At 35.5% G+C, this 18950-nt stretch overlaps 1 protein-coding gene across 1 annotated transcript; it reads right to left on the bottom strand.

Moving 5' to 3' along the window:
• Window positions 1-35: 35 nt before the first annotated feature.
• LOC146164260 (cilia- and flagella-associated protein 58-like) lies at window positions 36-13986 on the bottom strand. The gene is made up of 17 exons (XM_083381758.1): window positions 13825-13986; window positions 11415-11568; window positions 10488-10660; window positions 9363-9519; window positions 7317-7511; window positions 6917-7054; window positions 6593-6752; window positions 6274-6368; window positions 5859-6038; window positions 3543-3704; window positions 3211-3357; window positions 2983-3123; window positions 2321-2544; window positions 1875-2028; window positions 1498-1680; window positions 1282-1415; window positions 36-268 (listed from the first exon to the last, which is right to left on the bottom strand). The coding sequence occupies exons 1-17, from the start codon at window positions 13923-13925 to the stop codon at window positions 148-150; spliced, it is 2619 nt and encodes an 872-aa protein (XP_083237884.1). The 5' UTR covers window positions 13926-13986; the 3' UTR covers window positions 36-147.
• Window positions 13987-18950: the final 4964 nt, after the last annotated feature.

The raw sequence follows: 18950 nt of genomic DNA, 5'->3' as shown, positions 1-18950 counted from the left end.
TCGCTTGGCAATAAAAAGATCACTACAAATTTTAATTCAAGTACAAAAGTTTATTAAATTAAACGCCAGAAATTACAGAAATGACCTCAAATGTTACAGTGTGCTATAAAAACTAAAATTGACCAAAAAACAAAGCAAATGGACATGTTAAGCGGCCGCTTTCGGTGGGGATTTAAGATTAAATCCTCCGCCTGTAAAGCGTTGTCCATCTGATCTTTGTGGCTGAATCGAAGATGCTCCGGCCTGTGCTAAACTTCGTTCGCGTTCTCTGTTTAACGAAATACATACCGTTGTGTAAAACTCTGCTTATAAGTACAACAAAAAAGGCATATTGATGCAACTCGTTAATGTAAAAGAAAACATGCTGTCATTAAGGTCAGTGTTCCCTCTAAGGTGCGCAACTGCGCAGTCACACCAGACAATTTGCGTAGTAAAATTTGCCTTTTGCGCACCTACATCATTCTTAACTAAAAAACTAAAAAATCTTTACATCTTTTTCCACAACACTTTTGAGCATTTCGCATTGGCCATTTTTTGGTCGATGTTTGTAGCTAAAAAGCATGTAAACAAATCAAATCCGTATTGACGATTATGACGTAATACATGGTTTTACTTTCTCCAATCGGTTTTCAGTATCCATGCTGTTTCTATCTAACGTAGTATTAAATGTCCACACAGAAAAACCCAGCTTAAAAAAAATAAGTTGAGAAGAGTGCTGAACACATCAGTTAAGTGCTTGGCAATAATTCAGGGTCACGAAACGAAATATATTTTGGGGGACGTATATTTTTAACATAAACGCAATTTTTAGGTGAGTTCGGTGCAGATACAGCTGTGGGCTCAATGGCCCTTACAAATTGACAAAATCATCTTGTTAATAGAAAATGAATTCTTGATTGTGCGCTAAAGGCATCACATATCCTTTCTTGCTAAATTGGACGGTTTTTTTTCAATTTAACCCAAATTATGGAATATTTTTTCGCGCAACCGCTTTGTTGCCATATCCTTGAACGTGTCTAAACCCAAAATACACTGCCAACTTATCCTTAAAATATTCTTGCGTACTACAAAAAATATTTGCGCAGTAGAACATTTTCTTAAAAGGAACACTGATTAAGGTTATAAACAAGTTGCATATAACGGTTTGATGTGTCAATTATTATACAAATGTTTACTTTGTAATTTCTGAGTATATGAAATGCAAGTTGATTTTATCTTAATGATACACTGGAGAAGTCTGTGGAATTGCAAGACAGTAAATATGTTATTGCAAACTATTACTTTTGTTGCTGTTCCTTTTTCTTGTGTAGAAAATATTTTTTCTTGACATCTTGAAGTTCGCGAGCAAGTCTTTCAATCTCATATTTGTACTCGGAGGATTGTGATTCGTACATATTCAGTTCAGAAGCTAGTCGCTGGTGTAACAAATACAGGAAAAACATCATCCATTATGCTTTTCAGGAAAATAATAGGACATTGTTAATAACTTCGTATTACCTTCATTTGTTTAGTTTTCCCTCTTAAAGTTTCCTGATAAATGCGCAACTGCTCCGCAACTTCAGGTCCTGGTTGCCTAGCCAGGATGTGTTTCAGTTCCATGTAGAGTTTCTCTTTCTCCTGGATGAGAAGCTCTTTCTCAACGACCTCCTCTGTCTTTTGAATTAACCTCTTTTGGAGAGCCTAAAATGATACATGTTTATACTGTATATATATTTCTTTTGACCTAACAACACAAACAGGTCGCAGCAACACGTAGAAGTCGGGTGTAAACCCTCAGGTATAACAATACCTGTAATAATAATTTATTTTACAAAGGCCAAGAGGAAAATAACAATTAGGAGTTAAAAATTAAACATCCGCAAATAAACTGTTACTTGGACTTTTTGAATCATCTCATAAGCGCTAGGATCCGATCCTTCGAGCTTTCTCCATCTGTGAATGTTCATGGGATTCTCCAGTTCTTCTTCCAATGCTTTGCACCTCGTTCTTTCGCGAAGTAGTTCACGTTGAGTGTGATATACTTCTCGACTGTCGTAAACATTTTTTGAAAATGCATTTTTAGCAAGCTTTAAAAATGGGTGATGTGACTAATTTAATATTTTTTCCTATGATGTAACGTAAGGCTTTCATCTGTTACTGGTGGACGAACTGTTATGATTAAAACCGGGGTGAACTATAGTTATTTTTTTTTTTAGTGATCGACCGTCTTTCCTGCATTAAGTATTTATAAGAAAATAATATTTTCTGTAAAGATTACTACCATCGTACTTTTTGTTAAAAAGTAACTTTTATCTATAAATGACTTGTACTGAACACTAACCGCAAGTCCTCCAAACTTGCAACGCTTTTAGACAGAGTTGTCTTCTCTCTTCTCAGTTTTCGAATCTCCAGTTTGAGAATTCGTATATCTTCCAGCCTTTGTCTATATTGGATCTCTCCCTTATTTAGTGTGGATTGCTGAATTTTGATTTTCTCATACAGCAAAGCCAGCTCGTCATTGCGTCTTACCAGTTGAGTGCCTAATATATCCCTTTCACTTATAACCTGTGAGCAAAGAAAGGTAAAGAGAAAAAATAATGTAGTGGCCAGCAAAATAGATTGGTTACAAAGTCTGGGCAAAAGACAAAAAATCAGTCGAATAACACCTAAACCCGTCAGGTTATTATTCCCATAGCATTACGTATACATTTATTTAGGTCGAAGTAAGAATTGAATCCCTTTAAAAGAGAGGTTCTTTAAAAAACCTCAATTTTTTTAACTATTAAATGAAGGGTAGCATAGCGCTTTGTTTATAATGGGGGTAGGTTTTAATATACGTTTGGGCCAAGATTCGTTTGATTAAGCCTACAATTTTTTCTACTTCTACTATGACTTGTCGCTCTTGTGGGATATATTATTTCGGTGAACCATAATTAGACTCACAAAAAAGGTTAAACTATTTTACCTAAGCTAGCGAAGCGAAATCGAAATTTTTTTCCATACCTGATCTAGTTCTTTCATTTGTCTTTTTCTTTCAGCGTCCGACTCACGAATTACTTGCTGAAGCTTAGCAACCTCTTTCTCCATTTGTTCCAATTGAGTCTTGCTTTCGGCTGCCTGTTGCTTCATTCTCTGAAGCTCAGCCTAGAAAACCAACTTTTCTTTAACGTCTATTTTGTCGTTACTTCTTATTATTTTGTAAAAACTTAGAAACCTAATATCGCAACTGACCTTTAGTGCTTCCTTTTCCTTTTCAACTCTGGTGTGGTCAAGATTTACTTTGACAAGAGCAGCCTCTTTGGTAGTAATTTCTTCCTTTAGTTGATCGATTTGATGGTTCATAATTTTCAGCTTACGCTTCATCTCCGTAATTTCATCCTTAGTGAAAATAAATGAAAACCGGGGCAATTGTTACTAAACAACCAAATATTGGGAGTTTGACGCTAAAGGTATTGACAATAAACAGTTGCTGTACATTACAACGTCCAACAGAAATATGGTTATAATACTGATATGAATGACTTATTTACGAATGGTGAGTAGAAAAAAATGACAGTGCAAACCTGGGCCTCGATAAGATTCTTGCTGTAGAGATTGCGGTCCGACCTTACTGCTTCGTATAAGTTTTGTTGCTGTTTCAATTTAGTTTCGGCCTCCGCAATTTTCTTTTTATAGTCGAAAATTTGCATCTCACGCACTTTCACGTCTTCCATATGTTGCAGCACCTTAAAAGTATTTTCTTAGTGCTATGTCACTCCGTTCATAAATAAAAAGCAGCGGAAAGCAGACGATATAAAGTAATACGGGCATTGGCTTTGGGGGGGGGGACTTGCCCTCCTCTAGAATATCTTCAAAATGCGATTATTATTTTGGAGCATAATGGCTGGAGGTTGTAGTAAGACGTAATAAGAATATTAAAGCCCATACAGAAGTAGGTATCATTTGAACGTTATTGATTTGTACATAAATTTCTAGATATAAAATCGTATGTACATATTGATAACATAGGTACCGGTACTAAAGTTAAATTATGTGTATGTATTCATATTGCCCCCCGCCTCTGGGGCCTGTGTGAAAGCGGCATCTAATCTGGTAGCGTGGTACAAAAGTTTGCTGAAGCCGCATGTTACAGTCGATGGTTTAAAAAAATTGTGACGATTTAACATGCAATCAAAGTGCAATGTTGTGTGTTGTTTCTGTAATGGTAAAAACCCACGACATTTATTACTAACAAACGTAAAACTTTAAGATGTTACGGTATTTATTTAGACTTTCGTAATATTCCAGCAAATAAGCCCGGCACCAAACTGCGTCATACGTGTAAAAAGACCTGCTACGTTGCTCTGTCTGTCTATTTGTTTTATGTCAGCGACCGAGCTGCGAACGTGTGTGGTCGACCGACCGGCCGACAAACCTTCTCATTTCAAACGGGATTTTTTTCGTTTGATGCAGTATGGTACCTACCGGGATTACGTATTTGCTTGAATTTCGCACAATTTAAACAATTGCTGCTACTACTTTACGTTTGTTAGTGATTTTCGAGCGATATATGTCACGGGTTTTCGTTACGTAAAATATGCGGGACGTGTTTAGCCAAGGTTGTGTGTTTAATAGCTCCATTTAAGAAAAAACACACGACGTTGCAGTTTGGTTTGATGTTAAATACCCCAAATATTTTTTTACTTATCGGATATAACATGCAGCTTCAGCAAGGTTTTAGAATGCTGGTAATACGTGAAATAGTGATTAAATGGTCACAGCGCGTTCACGCATTGGTTTAGTGACCTATTTCATACACAAAACTGCATTTTAGGTTATACGTCAATTTTTCATGTTTACACTGTTTTAACAAAATGAAAAAATACTGGGAACTTACAACGTCAAACAATTATATCTTTAGAACCACGTAGATAAGTCACATAATTAAACACGCCATTCCGCTTTCACATTAATGTCGCCTTCCCACAGGCTGTGGGGTGTTACTCTGATTGTGGGAAGCATTAGGTTAACCGATTTTAGACACACAATATGACATGATTTGAAACACATCACATGATTTGACATTTCTTTTTAGTGACACGCAGTACAAACGTTTAGGCGTGAGCAAATTTTTTTTATTTATTTTTGCCTCTTACGAAGATCTTACGCTTCCACAACATTACTTTGCTTCCCACAATGCTCGCAACAACAGATTTAAAGTATGTTTTAACAGTGATTGTATGCATTATTTACATAAAGTCTATTTATCAAATATATTTTTCGATCATTCCACAAATACCTCGCCGTATTTGAATTTATTGTCGCAGTAATACATTAAGAGGCCATGTAATAAAGCTTCACTCATCTTAGAACGCAGGGAAGCATTGCGCGAAGCTTATGACGTTCGTGAATGTGCCGCCAGATTAAACCATAAGCAAAAACAAAACGCAAAGTTTTTCTTGAAAAAGCTTTAGTTTAGGCGTTCCTTTTTGTCACTGACTCGGGGAATAGTATTTTTGTTTTGAAGCGGAAAAGTAAAAATAAATAAATAAAATATTTTGATGGCAAAACGATTCTAAAATTAATTTTGCATAGTCTTTATAAAACTAACGTATAAGAAGATGAATCCCTGGCAACTACCCCTTTCGCATCTAAGCCATATGTTAAGGCGGTAAATTTTCGGCCCATATCTGTTTTTGCTTGCAGAAACAAGTTTAGGAAACTATAGAACGGGGGAGTCCAACACGCGGCACGCGTGCTAAATGTGGCATGCAACCTAATAAAAAATGGCAAGCAAGCCTCCCCAAAATACTCAATTTGTTATACAACAACCGCACGCAGGCTAGTTTATTCTATTTTTCGAATATAACGCCATTGTCGGAATTTCGTCCGGCACTTACCTTTTGTGTGAGATCAGATGCCTCGTTAATATAACGATCTCGTTCCTTTTCCAGTTGGTAAATGATCTTTCTTTGCTTTTGCGCTTCATCCTTGTAGTTTTGGATTTCCTGTTCAAGGTTTTTTTTGCTCTGCTCGTGCAACCTTACCAAATTCAACTGTTTTTGAGTTGCATTGGCCGCCTTGACAAAAAGCAAAATATTTCTTCCCAAACTTAAAATAAGTGCAAGGTAGAAAAAATGTAACTATTGTTTAACCGAGTGATTGATTTCTTGGTTATAACTGCAAAATGATATAAATTATTCATTGTAGGCTGTTATCGAATAACATTTGAGTTTGGCATAATACTGCCATTGTAAATGAGCTTACTCCAAGTATGTTGTATTCGTAGTATGTGTGTCGTTCGATCTTACTTACTTTCAAACAGTTTTTATTTAAAATATCACGCTCTCGGACAAGCTCATCCGTTGTTTTTCGGTCGATTTCAGCTTGCTTTTTCATTGCATCAAGCTCTGTAACAATACGCCAATCGGTAAAAACTTTTCAGACAAAAAAATAAATAAGTTAATACAAACACGGACCCTTTACTGATTGATTGCTCGTATTTACAAGTATTAGCTGCAAATAACCCAAGTATTTTAGCAATTCGAATTAAACCAAAGTATACAACTATCTGAAAAAAGTACAACTTAAAAATGACTTTGTGTTTATTTAAACTTTTTTTACTACCAACTACCTCTTTCAAGACCACTAATCTGGCCTCTAAGAGTTTCCTTTTGTCCTTCAACTTCTAATTTGCTTTCCTCGACCAATTGTAGTCTTCTTTGAATTGTTTCGCGGAGCTTTGTGAGTCGAGTAGTTTCTTGCCTCATCTGATTAATTTCATCCTCTCTTGCCTGAATCAAGCATATCACTATAATTTTTAATCAGTGTTATTTCAAATTACAGTATTATTTACATAGAATCTACATAAAAAAAAACTAAACATTTATCAAAAAGCATGTATTAAGTCAATCATGGTGTCTTCCAGACAAAGAATAAAGTTTTCATTCATGTTTACCTTTAATTCAGCTGCCTTGTTCTGGTTATCAGTAGCAAGAGAGTCTGCAGCATCAATTTGATTTTGATAATCTTGCTGGAGTTTAGTTAACCTTGAATTTAGCAAGTCCATATCACGAACTGCCTTCTCATGAAGTATCTAAAACCGAAATTCATGGACTGCTTTCTTATAAACAGAAAACAGACACTAGACGGGCACTTGGGCAGTAAATATTACAAAATACGTCAGATGTTGCATAAAAAAGCCATTACATGGTTGTTTCAGTGCATGGATTACAATTTACAAACCATTGTTTAATTGTGTTACACTTTTAACAGCTCTTATAGTAGCAAAAAAAGGGATACTGGTTTTTATCCTGACACATATTGAACAGTTAAGTGCAAGTTTAAGACATTATTACCCTCTGTTCCTTTAATTGTTGTTCTAGTCTTGTGTTGTCATCCTTGTTTCGTTGGAGCTGACTTTGTAAAGATTTTATCTCTCCTGCTCTTGCTTCAAGTTCCTTCTTTTCAGAGGATAGTTCTTTTTCCATCTTTTCCCGTTTTCGTGTTTCACGTTGTACTTCATTCTGTTTCATCTGGATATCTTGTTGTAACTAAAAGAGTAAAACCAAATTGTATGAAAAAAATGGTAAAAAAAGTATTCCATTTCAAACTTTGTCATAGAAAACGGCATGTCTTAATTAATTTATTATAATATCTAATAATGCCAACAATCATGCTGATAAAATTTATAAAAAAAATTTTTAAATGTTCATTTAAAAATACTAAAATGTTTTTTTATTTTTATTTTTAAATATTTTTTGTTAACCCCTAAAGTTTAATTGGTTTGAAATTTACTTGCACCACTTTATATACTATTCATATGTAATACTAGAAAAGTATCTCCTCAGCAGAAAGTACACATTATTTGTAAGTCAGACAATTTGAAGTTCTGGTTCAAATTTAATCCAGACAAAACAAGTTTGTAGTGTTCCAGTTCCCCATAGAAATATATTAACTAATAAAAACATAAAATAAAAAGATAATTCGTAAACGAACATGATATATTGTTAGTATTTAATATTTGACATATTACCTTATGTATTTTCCTAGTTAATAAAAAAACTGTACATAAGGCATGTAACACATAGAGGCCTTGTAGCACACAAGTGTGCTGCGGCACACCGTTTGTAGAGCACTGGTATAGGAAAGTGAGACAAACCTGCACATATTTTCTACACGGTTTACGTTGTTTCAAAAATTTCCAATGTCTTACATTAAAAACCTACACTAAGTTTAACTAACAGCTTGGTTCAATAAGTTTCATTGTATGGGTGATAAGTAAAATTTCAATTTTTGCATTGTGGGTTACAAAAATAGGTAGCTAGGACAATGAATATGGGCCTGCTTTTTGACAAAAAATCTGGATGTTATGAAAATATAAAGTCAGACCTCCTTATTTGACAACAATTTAGTGTCAATTCCTTATCACTGTACAATATATGAGTACCACAAAAATAATGCCACAGGAATCATAGGTCTGTGCCCCTACATTAATAACATGTTAAAGTAAAAAAACTGTGAGTATACACTAACACAGCGGTTCTTAACCGGGGGGCCGCCAAGCAATTCTAAGGGGGGCGCGAGCTCGACTTCAATATTTTAACTTTTTGCAGTGATTTTAATGGTTTCATTTGGGTTAGGCATAATTCCTACATACAAACTCTGTTTTTTTGCCAACTTTAACATTAAAACTGCACAAATTTTTCGCGATGCGCGCGAATCTTTTAATTCCTTTTTAAAAAATCCACGGTATCACCGCCCTATTAAATTAACTTATAGATAACCGATAAAAGCTATCGCCCTTTCGGACTATTTTTCATCCATATTTTATATATGATAACAGGCTATGGCAACAGGGGGAGTCGAACTTTTTTTGCACGAAACTATATTGTTTTTGTAATATTGCCGTTGTATTGTGTGCCGTTACATCTTTTGAAACACGATAACGCAATGTTTAATATTTACGATTGACATTTTTTGCGCTCGACATCATACAACTCTTACAACTGTGGAGTAAATGCCCTCGCAACACGTTTGTCAAAATCAGCTCGATAAAATCAATGTGTCGAGCTTGCGCAATTTGTTGTCTGCCCAATGTGAAACGCCTCTTCGGTTGCAGTTTAGCCAATTCGACGAAATAAAACTCAAAATTTTTCGCGCTTCACGCAACCAATAACGCCCTTCACTATTTTCCTGTTTTCTTAGTGATATTTGATTGCAAATGTCGCAATATTTTCATAGGGGGGCGCAAGGCATGAGAAAATTACCAAAGGGGGTCACGGCTGAAAAAAGGTTAAGAACCACTGCACTAACATAAGGTATAGTAAGCAATGCAGTGAAACAACATTGTAATTCCCTAAAAAGTTTCTAAAAGGTTCTTTTTATATTTAAATTAAATTTACCTCTGCAATTTTAACCTCAGCATGTTCTCTATCTCCTTCAGCCTTAAGTTGAGCAGCTGAAGCAGATGTCAGCTTATCACGCATGTTTGCAATGTCACTTAGCAAATCATCCCTTTCCTTTGTAACTTCTTCTTTGATTTTTATGAGCTCGTTAACACTAAACAAACGTTTCACAGCAATATATCAAAAATGTAAAAAACACTTTTTTAATTTTTGCAAGATATGGTTAAATATCATTATCAAAGTGGGTTAATTAAACTGTATTTATACAGAATGTGGACTTTAGTGTGAATTTGTTACTCGTACTATGTTCAATCCCTTTTTCGACCTGTTTATTTTACTCGTCATTCTACTAAAATACCTGCAATTATTTTATGTTTTTTTTAATATTGACAGAACACTAATGATCTCATTAAAAAGACAATTTTGTAAACCTAAGTTACTTTTTTTGCTCAGAAGAAAACTATGAAGTATTGTAAGTAACATTACATTGCCTGAAAATAGTTTTGTTGGCTTTATTATTTTTGTGCTTTTAGTAAAATAGTTTTTTGTATGCAAGAGAAAGGGTGTAAATAAATTAACCTAGTGGCAAAAAAGACACATTAGTGGCACAAAATATTTTTCTTTATGATTACTGAGTTATGAAGTAAAATTGTATGGGAGCACTATTCTTTAAACCACTGTTTTTTTAATTTATTAGCCTTTGGCATACTAAGTAATTAAAAAAAATTGTGGCACACTTATTACAAATACATACAATTATAATTTACAATTACCTTTACTACCTGAAGGTAGTATCTAAAAACCATAATATTAATTCATACCAAATGATAGTATCATTGAAGCCTTGCATGCCTAAATGTATGTATATATGTAATACAGGAATACCTATTTGTAATACATCTTCAATAATAACAATACAAATTGCGGGACAAACTTTAGAATCTATGGAGGTACACTGGTTTGCCAGAGCACAAAGTTTAAGAATCACTGCTGTAAACAACAAATCCCCATGCGCTGACAGTTTGGGAGAAAATACTGAGGTAATAGCAACACTATAGGTTATTGCTTTTCTATAAACTTTAAAAGCCGCTGTACTAAAGCACTACGACATATATATTATACCTGTGTTCTTGTCCCATTGAAAGTCCAGCACCTTGCTCTACTAACTTAGTAAGATTTGCAATTTCAAGCTTCAGGCTCTGAATGGTTTCCCTTGCTCTTGTCTCCCTCTCTGTAGCAGCATCGACCATTTTCCAGGCTTTCTCCAACTCTTGCTTAAGTTGTTGTATTGTGGCCTATTGTTAGGAGTTACTATTAACTCTTTGTTAGATTTTTTTTTTTATTTTAAAATGTAATTATTTTTGTTTATACGTAATGTGCACTTTTAATCCTGGGATTAACACTGGGCAGTGAAATTTAAAATCGATTTTGTCAAATAGGCCGAACAAAAATAAATCAGGCTTTTATTTGCAGTAATTATTTATAATAAAATATAAATTTATGTTTGGACAATATTAAGGCAGTGTGTAAAAAAATAAAAAAAACATAGAAATGTGTTAAGATAACATTAAAAAGTGAAACATTAGGTTTCAAAAAAGGGGGCACAAGTAGGGTCAAAAGGGGGCACAGGTAGGGTAAGGGTTACTTTTATTAAAATTGCACCTTTCTGATTGTCAATTGGTCATCTTTCAAGACTAACACAAAAAACATTTTCTAACTGAAGCATTGGCAAACACATGCTGAAGCAAACAACAAAATGTTCTGTATATCACTGTCAAACCTAAGTAGTGATGAAAAGTGATAATATTAAAATGGGTTGCAAAAAAAAGTTAGAAAGTCCTGTTTTAAAACAATTGGTACATTTATAAATCTTTTTAATGTGAAAAGCTCATTAAAAAGAATTGTAAAAGTAAGATATGGTAAATGTGTAATAACAATTAGAAAACGCAGAACTCTAGTGTTTCAGTTATTTATTGCATTCGCGAAGGGCAACTTGCATCTCCTTGTGTTGCATGTACGGCGAGTCAAACAAAATGTAAATGATATTACCTGGTCATCTTGTGACAATCTAAGTGCTTGTGAAACTTTAGATGAATTTGTTACAATTTCAGCATTTAGGTCCCTGCACTTGTTCATAAGACGCTTTTCACTCTCATGAGATTTTTTAAGGGCCTTGTGGAGTTTTTCATATTCAACACGAAACCTAAGGAAAACAAGAATCCATGATGTTCATATTATTATTGAGGATAACCAAAATAATTTGTTCTTACAAGAAACAAACAAATTTAGTGTAAAATAACAGACTTACAAATCATAATCTTAAGTTATAAGGCTTGTGTAATAAAAAATAACTTAAAAGTTAATTTCCAAAACAGTAAACGTTGGTGAACAGACTAAATGTGGTTCAAAACTAATTGTAAATGTATTGTCTTTTTGAGCTTAACCTAATAATGTGGCTACAGGCATTCTATTAAAAAAATTCATGTCACACATTAATATCTCATATTGAATAAACTGACAAACAACATTTCGGTTCCAATTTTTATCCAGCAATTTTATAAAGCAAAAAGTACACAAAACAAGGCAAATTTAAAACATGGTGTTTGTCACTCTCTGATGTCTCCGTTTGTTTGTACATCAAAGAAAAAGAGGCAACAATATACAGCAAGGCTTCTTAAAAAGGGGTATGCCCCCTAGCAGGGGGGGGGGAGTGTTAAGAGTTAGCAAAAGGTGCTAATGACTCAGTGAGAGGAAAAAATATTTATTTAATACAAAGTTTCGCTTACATGTATTTTAGTTGCATGTAATAAAAAAAAATTCATAAATTTTAATCAAGAAGATTTAACACATGGTCACATATTTCTTACTGAAAGCGTGAAGGTAAAATATATTTTACAGAATGACATGCCTGACACACAAACGTTTAGCATGGTTAAATATCGGGAATATGTACCTGTCACCATTTTAAGTATTTAACTTGACATATAATCTGTTCAGTGATATATTAATGACAAGATTGTTGGAATCCTAAATTGAGGATCACTGCAGCGTTGGTCTACAAACCTGCCACATTTTTGTCTGACGTTTATATTTCTAACAATATTATTCAGGTTATGGTCGGACTCCATTCCATACCTTGTGTCCGCCATTAGTGCCAATTTTGTTTTGGCTGAAAACCTATACCAAAAATAGGTGATATATATATACACAGAAATGGCTAGGTTACTTGGCCGGCGATATTTTACTCCTAATGACGTTACTGGCATGGTTTTTGGCAAGCATTCAACGCCAAAGATCTCGGCATAAAGGCACTGGAATGCAATCAGGGGTTATGGTGCAAGTAAGTGTTTAGGTTGGGATGGTTCAAGTATTAATATTATATTTATAGTCCTATATTTATTTCTTCCTTGCAATTTCAATAATGACAGATCGTTTTGTTACTGTAACAAAAAAGTGTGCCCACAATGTGCACATTTTGATTTTGAGCCCGTCTCAGGATTCTAGATCAGCACCATGACGGCTGAAAGAATAAAATGTATGAACATGAATTTGGGTAATTATTGTAAGTTATTAACATTTATTAAACCCCCTAGAAATGCCAGTGCTCAATCGATTTGGTATGAAAAAAGTAACGCAAAATAAAAGCAGTTGGTTCGCGTTTGGGTGTTATGCATTATTTGTAGACCATTTTTTTGCGTTACTTACTACATACCAAATAGAAAGTGCCCCGAACTAGGGCTCCGGGCATGTTTCGACGGGAAATTCCCGGGATTTCCCGCACATAACGATCCTGAATCCTGGGAAATTTTTTTTATAATCCCGGTGATTCGGCAACATAGCAAAACTTAAAAAATTGTCATTTTTGACTAATATAAAGACAAAAAAATATTACCAACCTATTAAAGTCGTTGCCTGATTTGCTTTATTTGCGCTTACCAGCGGAAAACACGTAATTGAATTTATTTTACCTATAAAAATGCTCCCAATAAATACGGGTGCAGCGTTTGATACAAGAACGTCTTGTAAGATTGCAGAGGCAATACTACAGAACATAAATGAGCTTAATTAAATGTTTGGAGCTAATATAAAGTAATTTTAAACATCATAATGGCGTAATTTGGACACAAAAATTTTGTCAGGATTCCCGGGAAATATCATTTTTCAATCCCGTTTCCCGGGAGTGAAAAACTCCGGGAAAAAGAGGTACCCTACCCCGGGTAATACTAATTTACGGAATGATGAATGGTCGGAACGCTCACTAATTTAAGTGTTACCCCGTTAAAACAATTATTAAACCAACGCACAATATTTGGGTTAGGGTGGGGGTTAGCGTTTGGGTGAAGGTGGGTCAAGTGTTATTATATTTAATAAAAATACTGTGAGCGTTCCGACCATTCCGACCATTCATCATTCCGTAAATTAGTGTTACCCCCTACCCCGAACTGCCTTAAAAGCTAACCTTTCGAGAGTCTTGTCACCCATAAGTTCGCTGACGACATCTTGAAAATCTTTTTCCAATGCTTGAAACGCATCTTCTTCAAATGCTGGCTTATCTGACATAATACTATTCTAATTTTTGTAAGCGATGGTTTAAATATGCGAGGGCAACGCAAAATCTTAGTAAACGCTTTTTTATCACCCAGATAGATAGGCTGTCATATTGGTTGTCATTGGTTACTAGACTGTCCCCAGCGTCGGTTTATTATTATTTTATTTAAATTTTCTTTAGTTTTAAAAATAAAATTTAAACTTAAAAAGCGAAAGGCGACTATTTTACTATAAAAAAAAATAATGGGCTATTACAAAATTGCATTCAATAATATCCGTTGTATCTCCTAGAAAAAATTACCAAGTGCAACTTTTTTTGCTTTATGCATTTTCCTGCTTGCCTTTTTAACAGAATTATTATTATGTGACTGTACGGTGCTGACGGATCAGTTCCCTATTAGCGTAAGTGTTCGCGGACTCGATAGGCTAATAGGAGTAATAAATCAGTTGTCCCGACACTATAGCAGTAATTTAAAATTAAAAAGCTCTTTATTTATGGACACACTTGTAATTTATTTTAGGTTTAAACTCATCAATAAGCTTACCTATACTTTACATACAATATCGCGAGAGGCCTTATTTAAAGGCAAATCCCGTTATATTGAACGTGACTTTTTACGAGTCAAAGTGCGACCAACGAGGGCGCGCTGGGGAAAGGCCTCTTGGAATAGCAACTTAACCTTGCTTTTGTTTAATAGAGGGGAATTACAAATCAGACCGACTAATTCATCTGTGCTGCCATCTAGCGACAAATTTATTTTGCAATAGGGCCCGGTAAATCATCCACCAGTGTCGCTATCAACTCGGCTTTGTCACGGTTGCATTGCAAACGAATCCTTCTTTACAACAATGTAAAGCTTAGCAACTTATGAGCAACACAGAATACACCCTTGTTCGAAAAATATGAGCGACTTTACCACATTGATAACACTTTTTTTGTGTCTCGCCTTCTTTTTCAGGCTATCCTCACACCATTGTGTTGGTCAATGCCCCGAAATTTCGGAAGAATTCCAGAACTACTGAAAGACGCGCGGTATAGTTCACCTGACAGAAGCCCAATATCATCTTGCAAAGAATGGAGCTGCTGAGTGCCTGGTACAAAACTGTAAACAGGATTTTGTGCAAGTCAACTCCCAAACAATCGGCAGATACGCACGAAAATAGACACGTTACTCCCTTCTGGCCCAGGGCAAACAAATCAGAGAGTCTACTAAATCGCAAGTGGAGAAAAAGGATAAAGTTGCACCCATTTAACAGGTGGGGGGTCCTTGTTACGCTCTAGAGTCTAGACTTTGAACACATTGTTATAAAAAGGCGCGGGGTCAGCGTGCGAGTGGGACCAAGGGAACCGTATGGCGACGCCATGTGGAGCAATCACGACCACGCTATGTCATGTTTGAAGATAAAGACCCCGGCGCCCAACGGCAGTTTCTGATTCCTTGTTATCGTCGACCGAAGTTGAAGTCCCTGAGAACATTGGTTCCGCGCCGACCAGATACACGCCCGCGCTCATACCCCAACTCGAACCCAAGAGAGCGGTCTTGAACGAGTTCGAGTATGGTACCACAAATCCGAGACGATCAAAGAGAGCTCGTAAATCGCCGGTACCCTTTGATTGCCAAACCCGTTAACCAAAACATTTGTCTTTCAGGCTTATTGGGGAGGTGTCATCGAGCTTGACCATTTTACTTATATCGTATCAGGTGTTTTGTTGTAGCACTTTATGAGTCTACTGCCCCTGCAGCATACTCGTACACGCGTTGCTCGCGTTTGTATTTCGCTAGCGTCCCTAAGGCGTAGTAATTATGTTTACGTTGGAATGGTGATTGCATTCTGCGCCCTATATCACTATTTCGACGCCTATCTCGTATAGTAAATGGTAAAGTTTGTCCACCGGTCGGTCGCTGGCAAGTGATTGTAATGAGACACTTATACTGCTCCCTCTTAAGCGAGAAGCCGGGCAATAGGGTAAAATAGAACGAAAGTCATGTGCCAAGTTGCAATTTGGTTTGATGTTATAACGACAATTTTTTTTTAAATCATCGGCTGTAACATGCGGACTCAGCAAACGCAAGGCACGTGCATATTAGTGGTTAAATGGTCACAACGCGTTCGCGTCTTTCCTTTAGTAATCTATTGCAGACACAAAACACAAATGTTTTTAGGTTATATGTTAATTTTTCATTTTTTACACTGTTTTAACCAAATGCAAAAATTAATGAAAATTTACGATGACAAAGAATTATATATTTAGAACCACGTAGATAATTTAGCTAATTAAACACGCCATTCCATTAATGTCGCTTTCACACAGGCTAGAAGGTGTTTCTCTGATTGTGGGAAAGCCTTAGGTTAAACAATATCAAACACACATACCGTCAAACAGAATATGAACGACCAGCGCCTTTGTTTTTTACAATGTATGCTAGATTGCTAGTGGTCGGCAAACTTTTTTTATCGTGGCCCAAAATACTCTTTTCAGAGCTACTGAAGGTCCACTACGTAAAATCCCTACGAAAACAGTGGCGGATCTAGAATATATTTTTTAAGTTGGAAGCATTAGAATGACGTCTTAAAGTTACGTTATAACTGTTCGAACGAAAAGCTCAATGCCAGTTTTATTACGCTTATCGCGAAAAAAATGGGTTTATTGGTTTAAATTAGCAAAACTTAAAAGGATACGTGACGCATATGGCACATAAAAGAATTCAAATGTTGCTCGTATATAACGGAATTTAGTAGTATAATTTAGCAGAAATTGGACTGCACCGTTGAGTCACACGACGCAAGAAATCATACAATATCGCTTTTGGGCTGAATAGATTTAAATATAAAACCTGTAAAAGAACGCAAAATATAAAGAAATAGACGCGCGAAGCACCTAAAATTTTGCGTTTACATATAATTAAAGTGGCGAAAAATATTGTTTGACAGTCACTCTCAGGGCCACATTTGACATGCGGGCCTGAACCACGCTAAGACAAAATAATTCTTAGCCACATCACATTGTAAAATACAGTGCAATAAATGTATACGGCTATCACGCGGCCCACAACTACATGATGACACTAAACTATTCAAAAGTAACTCGCAGCACACTAAAAATGGCTCTGCGGCCCACAGTTTGCCGACCACTGGTGTAGGCCTAACGCCTTTTAATTACCGCGTGAAGCATAAAAACTCATCACATGGTTTAAAACTTCTATTTAGTGACACGTAGTGCAAACGTTTATACATATTAAGTAAAATGTTATGCCATTTGAAAAAAATATTTTTTGCATTATATTTGCTTCTGGCGAACATCTTACGCTATCCGTAAAATAACTTTTTGGTTATGTGCTGATTACCGCATTTATTTTTAATAATCATAGGCTATATTATAACATGAGGCTAGCAGTTTGACATATTACAGCATAATATGCAATAATGATAAAGAACACAGCATGATGGATTGTTTCATTTTGTTTGACCAGAAAAAATGCCGGTATAGACATTATCGTTGTTATTTTTCGTGTAATTAATTGCTTTTAGAATTAAACTGGTAAATATATTTCTATTTAACCTGTGCAACGCCGGATAGACCTATTTCATCTCTACTTAGAATCCAAATTCACTTTTAATTGAAATTAATACACATGAATCATTATCCAAATGGAACTGCTGAGGATGACAAGTTAGTCAGGCCCAGCATATTGATACAATCAAATCTATTGCTTATTTTATTTGTTTCTTACAAGTCCGTTTCGTTTGGCAAAGTGGCATGCAAAACTTCATATTTGTTTCAAACATGCCGGGCATAGTTTTTTCCTGACGAAATGTATTTTCCTACCTAAGTTTTAGAACATACAATCAATCATGCTTATTTCGTTGTTAGGAAGCCATGCTTGAAAGAGCTAACTCAACTCATGTCTGTAACTCTGTCGCAACGAGCATTCACTTTACACTGGGTGGCGCCACACGCACAAATAGACCACAATGTCGTCACTTACTTCCGGTCTGACGTAATAGAGGATGATTTTTTGAGAAAAAAGTAACTGCCTGGATCTCGGCAAAGTTCGGATAAATGTAGTCCGAAATTCCGTTCAATTCGCTGTATTTCAATGCCACCCTGACCAATCTTCGTTATCTGACTAATAATTTTATTTATCTAGCCCAGTGGTTCTCAAAGGGAGCCACTTAGATCCCTTCGGGGGGGATTTTAAATTTTTGGGAGGAAATTTGTTCCAGGGAGGAATTGGGGAGGAAAGGTGGATGAAAATGGCCAACATTTTATTATTTGATATTTAACACATACAACTAATTGCACAAAGTTTAAATGGGAGCGTCTAATCTACTTACTATAAGACTTAAAGTAGTCTATATATATGTGAAGACGATAATGCTGTTTTGACTGTGTTAACCTACATCATAATATATTCTGTTTGATTTACAATATCTATTGTTTCGTCACAGTGTAAGTAAAGTTCACTAGCACCAGGTGTCTTTTTTATACAGTTTGTTAGTTTTAGCATGGGTATAATTTTATAAATACGTAAAAGTAAAGGGGAACACACAATAAGACCTAAAAAGCAACAATACTTAAAGCAGAAAAATGTGTAACATTATAGTTAATAAAACCAACGACATAATACAGCCAAATACGCAGTAATATCCAGTACAGCATAAGATCAAAATCGTCTGAATAAGACCTAAATTCATCGGAATAGGGCCTAAATGGCCAAAATAACGCAATCTTTTTAAGTTGAACAGAAAATTTAGCAAAACCGGACAGTACCGATTTGGACTAATGTTTTATTTTGGTAGGCTAATCCTTCTAATCACCAAATATATACCTATTGCATATAAGTTTGTCGCACCTTGCATATTTTACATCCATATAATGTGAAATTTTGGCAGTATTTCTTTTTTGGATTTTTTTGGGAGGAATTAAGAGTGTTTGACTCTGGGAGAAATATGAAAAAAACTTTGAGAAACACGGATCTAGCCTTTTTCTATCGCGTTCGTTTCTTCGTTTCGTTGTGTCTGTTTAAGTGGTCC

The sequence above is a fragment of the Ascidiella aspersa genome, chromosome 2 (assembly GCF_963924565.1).
Source record: "Ascidiella aspersa chromosome 2, kaAscAspe10.2, whole genome shotgun sequence".
Lineage (NCBI taxonomy): Eukaryota > Metazoa > Chordata > Ascidiacea > Phlebobranchia > Ascidiidae > Ascidiella > Ascidiella aspersa.
This window is presented reverse-complemented; position numbering and strand designations above follow the sequence as displayed.